A 10,864-nucleotide genomic window follows, 5' to 3' on the forward strand; every position below is an offset into this window, starting at 1 on the left:
AAATCTTAACTTTACTGTAGAGGCTGCATAAATTTTGATTTCAAAATTTCTCACATATATTAATAAGGGACACATTTTAAAAAAAAATGTTAAAGATTACGTACCGTTGTGGCGTGGATTTTGTAAGTGCGGTAAGGAACACAAGACTGTACTTAGATCTACTGCATATGTTAGATGCATCTTGTGAATCTCACTCTACACAAGTATTACTAACATGTCACAAACATTTCTCATCTATTATACGAAATTAGCATGGCATTTTTTCGATAACTGATAACATTTTACAATGTGTTTAGGCTAGAATCGAAAAAAGTCTCTTACTTGCACATACATCGTTGTAATATACAATATATTTGACTAAATCCTTTTCCGAAACATCGATGTCACTTACAGCATACAGTCCGTATATCTTGAGATTTGACACCTATCACAATTAAAAAGAGCAATGCTAACTAGTACGGGAAGGTCAATTTACCGAGACATTTAATTAAATTCTTTTTCTTAATGTTTTTATTGTATACGATGTTCCGCTCCCTTTTTACCTTAACCCGCGATGCACGATGGTACAGTGATGTAAATGCGATGGTACGATGACAAGATGGTAGAGTAAAATGAAAAGTAATTATTTATAAATTCAAGACCTTAAGTTTACTTAGATGTTTTGTTATCGTTATATGCCTGTTATGCCATGCACGTTCTTCATATTTTACATTCATTTTAAAGAAATATGATTTCTTGAAATTGTAGACCATTCTAATAACACAAAATACAGTTTTTCTTAACACCCCTCTTAATCACTAAACTAGTTTCAATCAATTTTTAATTTTATACTTAAGTTTCCGTAATTGAAATTTACTTCATTGAATAAACGAAATGTAACATTTTCGTAGTTCAAATACAATTACCTTTGTATGACCCTCTACCAGCATGTCCTTAACGGTAGCTATCGCCCCTGAAGTGCAATCCCCTGTGTCGTATGCTTTTTTCAGATTATGATGCACATCACTTACAAATATGGTATCTACCTCCCTTCCGTGCAGGTTACATGTGGCCCACAACCAGTCACGTTTTGCTTTCGTGTTCCAAACATGGGTAAAGCAGGGACCTTTCGTATTCCATTCTAAGAACTTGTCTTTGTCACAGCCGGGAACGTTATGATCGAACCCGGCAGTCCAAACGTACATTGCATAATGCTTACGTGCTGCGACCGCTGTGTCGTCACACGGTTCGGCTGTCACGTGATCTTTGGCTACCAAACCCATCATAGTTAACAGTTTAACGTTCGACGTAATCTAAACAAACGAAAAAATCTTTCTCCAGTAGTATAAAACTATTCACAAAAACATGTTCATCACAATAGATGGTATCACCAAACTTACACTGCAGCCTCAAACTTTTGGTTATTGTACTTTAGTAGTCTCTTGTGCAATTGTTAACGTTCTAATCATATGAAATCTTAATTGTTTGATATAGGTGTAATTTTGGGTATCACTTCAGGGGTATTAATATATACAAAATCTTCTCTTCAGGTTCGATCATATGTAGTTTATTGACAAATGTTTACATTATTTACAGTTCATCATATTCACAAAGTATACCGGTACATCTTGTAAATTATCAGTCTACAGTACTACATTGTACATTCACGTAATCATGTAAGCATGTGAGCAAGGTAGGCACTTAAATAATAAATAGTTACAATCCTTACCAAATGATGGAGATTCTTATAAGTCATATAAAGAGTGATCTCTCTTTTATATCATTCATAATAAATATACATTTTACCTGGAGGAGGTAAAATACCCAAACGAACTTATGGTTCAAATCCACAGCAATTTATACATCTCCCAATTATATCAATAACATAGTTCATAGCTAAGTTCGTTGTTCTTAATCATAGCAGTCCACAGTGCTTCCCTGTGCTTACATTTATTTATAACAATGCAAAAATTATTAAAATTCAATAATTCATCAAAGTACCTTATATTTATAAAACATTACTTTCATAGATAATTAAACATCAACTTACAGATCTGTAGGATCTTTAGCCCTTTTACACAATTAAGATATACGCCATCATCCACACAAATGAATCTCACCGAGTGCTGCTGTGAAGAACAATGCATCAATTATTATATACATGCAGATTAGTCAGATAAGTAAAAGATAAAATAATTAGAATAAAAAGTTGAAAGTAGTAGCCACCTTACTACCAACCAACGCGCTGAACGGAATGAAATCGAGATTCACGTGACATGTACAAATCCCGCCAAAGTCAAGGGGAAACAACTCTAACAGAAACAATATGGATAAAAACATACGAAAGCTGGGGAACATCTAAAAACACAGATTACCCGTAAAATACACCTTGTTACATAGGCGAACGTGACATCCGATATACAAGTAAAATGGTTTTCTGTGGTGAACATTTTAACGATATAAAGATATTTCATTTAACTATTTTCAACATTTTTTTTTTTTTTTTTTTTTTTTTTGGGGAGGGGGGGGAAATAAACGTTTGTATCAGGAATATAGCTGACAATAATCTATTAATATCGAAGAAGGTCTTTGGAAACTGGTGACCGTTGAAGACCGGAGAAGGTCGAACATAAAACAATTTTTAAGAAAATGATTAAATAGGCCTCCAATTTTATGAATAATTCCGAGCAAAAAATAAATAAAGTAAACACACAAGTTTACGCAGAAAATATCTCTATTTATTATGGCAGATGCCACTACGAATATTTTAATTTTGTAGATTTTTAGTATAAACCATAGGTGTTCGGCGCGTTGATTGGTCACTATCCCCGGGCCAACCCCCTCCCCCTCACCCACTCTACAACCCTCCTACCTCTCAAAACCATGTAAACTGTAGTATTTTTCATTTTAAACATGCTTTAATATTTGGTACATGCTTTTAATTCAATTACCTTCATCTCCCACAAAAAATAAAAAATATGATATAATATATATTTAGTAAAGGTATGCAACTCGCCGCTCATTTTTCAGCACTCATCTTAATATGAACTACATAACTCAAACATTTTTTCACAAATTTTCAATATCTTGGTACCAAATGGTAGGGAATTGATTACTCTTAAAGAAATTAAAACTGCCATTACATTCATTTCAAGTTTTAAGAAGATATGTTTTCTCGAAGACACCGCAAGTGTAACTCGACAGAGACCTGACCGCTGAGTTTTTGTCAAAATTACCCGACTAAACGGCAGTTTATTCGAAATAAATGAATATTTTTTTGTAATGCGCATATAAATATGATCAAATTATATTATTATTTGTAATAACTGTTCAATCAAAACGTCATATAAAACTATAACGAACCGTTTTTCAGATTTGTTAAATTCTCCATCCAAAATGAAAGTACACATGTATACACGGATACATTAGTTTGGAGTATTTTCATTGGACAGGTCGTGTGAAAACCTTAGACCAATAAACTATATAAAAATATAAAATAAAATAAAATTGCAACATTGAAAAGACTATAATGTAACCAAATACAAGCGCATACGACAACCCATTATTGTATCATAGTTTGGGGACCTTTCTGTTGAAAAAGTGTTTCAGTTAAATCGTAAACATATACATGCACAGTGCGATAACTGGAGTGCAGGTATCAGTTACCCGCACTCCAGAGCATGCCCGTTGATTGGCTCATTTTTGTTGGGGTATACTTATTGTGACGACTGAGAAAGGGAAAGCGGCAGAAATATCATATTCAGATGCTCGTTCATTGGTAACTTTTTTTCTGGGGTTTCATATTGTGACAACAGGGAACGTGTTTTATGTTTGACTATGATACAAAAGAGAAAGAACACCAAAACACTCGGCAATCTGATTTATACTCGGGGGGCTACGCCCCCTCGTACACGTGTTTCGGTGCTCTTTCTATTACATAACACATGGCTTTGTGGGTAACAGTAAAAATATCATCCCAAGTAAAATACTGTTACCCGAGGCGTAGCTGAAGAATACTGTTGCTCACAAACCCATGTGTTATTTATTTTATTACCCCGAACAAATACTGTCATGAACTGAAATTGTCAACTAAATCTAACTGTAACACGAATAAACCAAGAGTAACAATAACTAAACTGTGTTTTAAGTGCACTGTAGCGCCTACTTGCTAAGGTTTTTTTCCTTTTATTCAAGCAAGTGATGATATCTACCAGTCATAAACATACAAAAAGCTGTGTTTTATTTAGAAAACAAAACACTCAACCATTTATACAGTTATGATCTGTGAAATCTGATCCTTCTGTATCCAGAATTACTCTCTTTGCATGGTTTTTGACAAAGTGCATTTACAAAATCACGAAGATATCATATGTTCACCATATCTGTAACCGTATCTGTATCTTATAATAGACCTAATATCTTAAAATTCAGGCAGCTTGTCAAAAGTAATTCAGTCATACAACTTAAGAAAACATGTAAATTTATAACTACAATGTACATTGTTAAATTCTATACAGTGAAAATGGTTATATATATTGTAAAACAGTTGTACATGTATAATTAATTATTTGTGCAAGGTACTATCAATATTGTTATAATGAATATATAAGTATTGAAATACTGATGATACCTGAATTAATCAATGTCACGGTTCATATATTCACATTCCGTTCATTTCTTTTCAGTAATTTTCTTTTTTTATCAGCTATTACCTTACTATTTTATTTACAAATGTTACCGCATTCGCTTTACTGTGACCAACATAGCGTGACGATACCGGGAGTTTATTTACAAACATCACCGATCCGCCCACGCCTCTATACATATATAATCTGTTTCAAAATTGACCAATAATGTTAAACATTCTCCAACATATATTGACATCTACCCTAGATTCAAATAATAAAAATATCGATGGTACCTTTTTTCAGATGCTCAGTTGTAATGTCACTTATTATATTATATATTGATGTACCATGTATCGTACACTCTTGTGTTGCTATATGTAACTAGAGTTAATAAAGTGTTGTTCTGTTCTGTTACATTTCACTGATTAAATTTGTTAAATAATCCTTTGTTGCATGCTTTAATCGTCTGCATGTTCCAGTTTGACATTTCGTTGAAAACGGATGTTTACATTTTGATTATTCAACGAAAACTTATTTTATACGCGAAAAGCACTCCCAATCTCATACGCAGTGATCTCCCCTTATCAGTACAGAGATCTCTGCCATCACAAACATTGAAATATCAATATTTGCCTATTTGGATATTTATATTTTTTAGCTTTTTAATTTATTTTTCATTATTTTGTATACTTTTGATAACTTTTTGATAAAATATAACGGACGTAGGTACAAAAAGTTAAAAATAAAACAGAAAGAGAAAAATGACGTTAGATTTTCTATGTAACGGTCGATATTTACATTTGAATATCGACGAACGTTACGTCATGTGACTTTCATCATCATGTGACGTCTGTGAAGGCAGTGATTACAATTCTGCCAAGGGAGGTAATCAGTGTGAGGAGTTTGAAGCACTCCTGGCCCGGCTTTCACTAACGTTCTCAAACTGAGAAAAATCTCAATCTCAATTTCTGATTTGAGAAAAATCTCAAATTTGAGCTGAGATTTTGACTGTGAGAACGTTAGTGAAAGCCGGGCCAGGGTGCAAACAACTTAATTTTATGGGTGTCATAGTTACTCCGGTGATGCGCTATTGGAGGGTGAACTTCGAAAATAAGAATGAATCGAGAAAAAAATGGCGGCCATTTTATTTCATTTTATTTAGAATTCAAATTCAAAACTTTATTGTCAGAGTCACAGTTTACAATATGTAAAAACATGTGAACATATACAATCATCAAGTTAGAAGCAGTAGTACACGTAACAAAACATATAATCTTGTCAAAAACATTTTACAAAACTGATGATTTAGGTATGGAGGGGAAGTGATTGAACTACATTTTTTAATTTTAAAAAAGTAAAGCAGATTAACAGGTTGTAACACGAACACAAATACTAACAACAGAGAAAGAAACAATGTTAAAACGGATTTCTTAAGCTAACACATATAATGAATATAAGTTTATACTTGTATACATATGTTAAAAAAAACAGTAAAGAACGAGGGCACACTTTATAAGATTTATAAGATGCGCTTATGATTTTAAATAATGACGGCATAAAAAAGGGAATGATTGCCGAATACTTGACGTCAATAAATCAAAATAAGCAAGGCCTTCCCACTATATCTACGTATTTTATGCAGAACGTCTTTTATCACTCTCTATATGGATACTATGTTATTCAAGCTCATCTCGTGAAAATGTGTCTGTTTCGGATAATAGTTTTTATTATAGAATGATACACAAAAGAATAAATTATAGATTGCTTTATGAAAGTGATGCGTAATTATGTTGCTAATTTATTATATTATGCACATATGGATCTCTTCAGCACATATGGAGCTCAAATGCAATTTTGAGCAGCTTATCCCTTCCTTTGTAGCCAAATCTCAACAAATGTATAAATCAGGAGTTGTCTGAATGTTAAGCATCGGTCTGTAGTGAGATTTCGTAAAATCTCTGTTTTTTGAGTCCGTTGAGTGACATTTTCTTCATCCACATTGCATGTTTTGGACACACCAGAACCCACCACGGAAAGAATATCTCGATGAAGACTGCATAGAAATCCAAAACAAAAATGGGTTATATAGAGGAGAGTCAGGAGGGTAGAATCATGCACATTTCGATTTTCTTAAAAAAAGGATTGAATTTTATATAAATGTTTAAAAAGATGAACACTTACCCTGCGATTGATCTATTTTTACATTCACATCTGGTGTTATGCTTCACATCTGCTTCACATATAATTTTTACCGATGCTCATTTTTGAGATACATATGGGGTACCAACTCCGTGCTAACGGGATTTGCAGCCGAGCGAGCGAGACAAGCGAACTTGAAACACGATGAAAGGTAACCTACTTTATTATAAGATGTAAAAACATAAATATTTTTATTTGGATAGTAACGTAGTTTAATATGTAGTAGGAAACCCTTTGTTTAAACGCGAATTTAAACATTTTTCATTATTCAGATTTAAAGATAGAAATTTTTTAGCTAAACTTTTTCATGATATGCTGAATAAAATGACATAGATTATAGAGACGTGTTAAATCGTTACAGGTCATTAACTCTTTACATTTCAGTATATTTGGGTGATGGAATAGATGGCGTGGAATGTACTTAATATGTCTATCCTCATTAAAATATGGACATTTTAAAAGTTAATGCAGTTCACCACCGATTTCCTGGAGCGAACACAGATTGCAAATGCGCTGCTCGTGGACAACATAAAACTGTCTCCAGCGCCCTACCTCAACATGAAGCTTATGGTTCCCTGTTCTGAAGAGGAAGAGGCTAGTCCTTAAAGTAAACGGTAATGACAAGTAATTGTTGTGCCCCCACTATAGGGGGGCATTTAGATTTACCCTTGTCCGTCCTTCCGTCCATCCGTCCGTCCGTCCGTCCTTCCGTCCATCTGTCCGGGCGAACATCCAATGGTCTATGAGCTTCATTCCGTCCATAATTTTAGTTAAAAAAAAAGAAGAAAATCCCATAAACCGACTGGTAAATGTGGTATCTTTACTGGTTTGTTCCCTCTGCAAAGATAGAAGTTGATCGAAAAGATACGACCTTATCCAGGGATGGAATATTGACCCTGAACGATATATAACTTCTCTTGCGAGAAACAGTTTCTATGAAGTCGATATGAAATCAGTGCAAATTGAAAAAGTAAATGTTGATGTTATTGTGGCTAAAGCAAAGAAATGAAAGGAAGTTTGTGTGAATAATAGCTGACATTAAAAGGGATAGAAAAATAAGTTAAAACTGAGTTAAAGCGATCTTCAGTTTTTTCTAAAGGGTAAATAAAAGAATTAAGGCGAAAAATGAAATTTGCTAACGATGTAATACATAAACGATAAGGAAAACCCTCGATACCTCTAATGTATATACCTGTCCGCTCTCTATATCTAAATTAGTAAAGTGGTTTGTCAGAGGTACGCAAATATAAGGAAACATTTCATTAAAGCATATTTTTACAGAAGACCAAATCTAATGCAGTTTATACAGCTCTTGAAATGTGAAAATTGTGTTACTGTTGTAAATCTGGCGAAATGCATTTATAACGCATTTAGTTAGAAAAACTTCACTGTAAATTTATGTGAAACATAAATTTTTTTTCTTAAAAGAAAATGTAATTGCTGATTCACCTCCCCGGGAAACTTTATTTATTATGGGGAAAAATTATCACTTACAAATTTTGTGTGTATGTATACATGTGAAATGTATGACAATAATAAAATTTGTCTGTCAGTATTGTAAAACTGACTTTAGTTGCCAGAATTATTTTTTCTGTTATAAATATTATCAAAATAGACTTTTTCAGCAGACGTCAATTAAATACATTCATTATTACTTATTAATTTAAACGAACATAACAGCTTCCGTTTACATCACAGGTCACGTGGTTGAACATTTCACTCCGAGATGATTTTAATAACCAGTGGCGTTTAATTCGGTCACACGGAAATTCACGTTTACTCAAGTCCTTTTTAATATGTTTATGATAGAAAAGTGTTGTTGTCAAACATTATCTTTTCAATAGTTTCCTTAGCATTTGATTTTTTTAAAAGATCATATTTTATTATATAATATAAAATGTAAAAATATAGGAGTTGTATAGTTTCTCCAGTTAATTAAACAATTTATAGTTTCGGTGTTATTCTCTTTGTTCTATTTTTGTGTGTGTTTTCAAAAGCAATTTAATCTTCAGAAACGAGTACGTACAATGTTTCTTCTTCAATAAAGATAAAAAAAAAAGTGTTACGTAATGATTTGATACATGTATTGATTTAAGAGCATTTAACGTTGCAATTCTCAGTTTATGATACGAACTTTGTTTAGTTCGATTGCGTTGGAAGTTTAAAGCTCATTTAAACACTCTCTAATCCGTTACTGGAAACAACCAATACTTAACAATAAATGTAAAGTTTCTCGTCAAGGAAACAAAGTCTTGCCCCCAATGGGATTTGAACTCATGTGGCCAGCAATCCTAGTTTAACCGTCGGACGCGTTTAACCCATTTTTTTTGCACTTGTTAGACCTATTTAAGTGCGAATTGCACAGTTTAATAGTCACAGCCTGTGTAAGAAATATGTAAGTATTAGCAATAGAGTTCATATAGGAAAATATGCCATGGTGTATTTCTTCTTTTGTAGATATGGTTCAGGGCTCTCTATAATGGTATCGATATCTCACAGAAAAAAGTTAATAAATGCCTGCAAGTCATCTCCAATACGAAGAAACAGTTTCCGGGAAGATTACGTTACAACTTAATTGCCTCGGTGACGAAGATTCCCCATGCTGATTGCACCTTTGACAGAATATTTCACTGTAATTCTCACTTCTATTGGCCCGACATGGACACTGCTGTCAAAGAACTGCATAGAGTCATCAAACCAGAGTGTAAAATAGTTACAACCTTCCCTCTACAAAGATAGAAATTGATTGAAATATACGACCTTATCCATATATATCTTTTATATATCTTTTAATCCACCAATTCTGATGAGCATAACATATGTTACAAACATGTTATAGTACATATAATCAAATACATATGGTAAATTTGTAAATTGAGTAACATGCATAAACGTGGTACACTTCAAATATTATAGAACATATAAATTACAAGAGTTTCATGAATATGTCGATAGTATAAATGAATATATTAGCGAAAGTTAAGTCGAAAGCATATATTCTACATTAAACAACCGAATCAAAATTCATTGCAGAACAGAACATAATCTTAAGTCTAGTTTCGAAACGAAAGTACTAGAACAAAGAAGATGTGTTTCAATTCATCAACAAACACATGTACAATAAAAATTGCCAAATTGAAGAAGAGCATCCATGTATATTGGCATTTATATATATGTAACATAAACAGACGGTTTATTGGCTTTAGTACAGATGCTACATTAAACAAGTAAGCATAGTCTAAAGGCAAGTGCATGGTTGATAAACCCGTTCATTGAGCACAACACGGATACTTGTATAAGTTTATCACATTGATCCGAGGGCGACATATCAATAAAAGATTGATAACCTTCATATCCCCACTTATCAATTAAACAGTCCCACAATTTGGCTCTCTCAGAATCCTTATTTGGGCAAAAGCACACTAGGTGTTCAACAATGTTTTCACATACTCTTTTGCAGTTGGAGCATTCCGTAGTGAATTTTCTAGACACTTACGTGAAACTATTTTCATAAGTTGCCTACACATGTATATAAGTTTATGATTTTTGCCTTGCAACATTCCAAAGTAGACAAGACTTTGAATTCTTGGAGAACATGGTATTCAAGAAACTATATTGCTCAGTTAGTCTATTTAATATTAGTGTTCGCTCCCGAGACAATACACATTTTCTTAGTAAATCCTTCCAGGCATATTTTGATGGAAAAATGCCGTCAGCCCGGGATAACTGTCTAAAATTTTACTTTAACTCAAAATTTTTTTCAATTTTGCATTAATGTCCCCGGTTTAAAAAACCTGGTGACGGGTTTTTCGCCCTTTAAAAAAATGTAAAGTTTTTATTGAAAAAACCTTTTGCGAGGGGGATTTTTCGGGCAAGTCTACAAAAACTGACCTAAGAAATTTTTAAAATTTTTTTTGGTCAATTTTTGTTTTCAATTTGAGTTTGCACCCAAACCACAAAAGTGGAAATCGTTTTAAGGCAAAGGATTTGGGAAAGATTGAATATTCTTTAAAGGGAAAAATTTTATTTGGGGTTTTCTAGGCATTGAATTCGGAACC

General features: G+C 33.1%; 1 protein-coding gene across 2 annotated transcripts; it reads right to left on the reverse strand.

Annotated features, from left to right (window-relative positions):
* Positions 1 to 105: 105 nt before the first annotated feature.
* On the reverse strand, positions 106 to 2,463 carry LOC132744050 (uncharacterized). Of its 2 annotated transcripts, none has more exons than XM_060732662.1 (3): positions 2,030 to 2,463; positions 906 to 1,679; positions 106 to 424 (listed from the first exon to the last, which is right to left on the reverse strand). In XM_060732662.1, exons 2-3 carry the CDS (start codon positions 1,263 to 1,265, stop codon positions 293 to 295), a joined length of 492 nt encoding a protein of 163 aa, XP_060588645.1. In that variant the 5' UTR covers positions 1,266 to 1,679; positions 2,030 to 2,463; the 3' UTR covers positions 106 to 292. The 2 variants fall into 2 exon arrangements, with proteins under 2 accessions (XP_060588645.1, XP_060588651.1); XM_060732668.1 differs by having other exon boundaries at positions 107 to 424; positions 906 to 1,292; positions 2,030 to 2,459.
* Positions 2,464 to 10,864: the final 8,401 nt, after the last annotated feature.

The sequence above is a fragment of the Ruditapes philippinarum genome, unplaced genomic scaffold (genome assembly GCF_026571515.1).
Source record: "Ruditapes philippinarum isolate M1 unplaced genomic scaffold, ASM2657151v2 ctg18353_1_1_1_1, whole genome shotgun sequence".
NCBI classification, from domain to species: domain Eukaryota; kingdom Metazoa; phylum Mollusca; class Bivalvia; order Venerida; family Veneridae; genus Ruditapes; species Ruditapes philippinarum.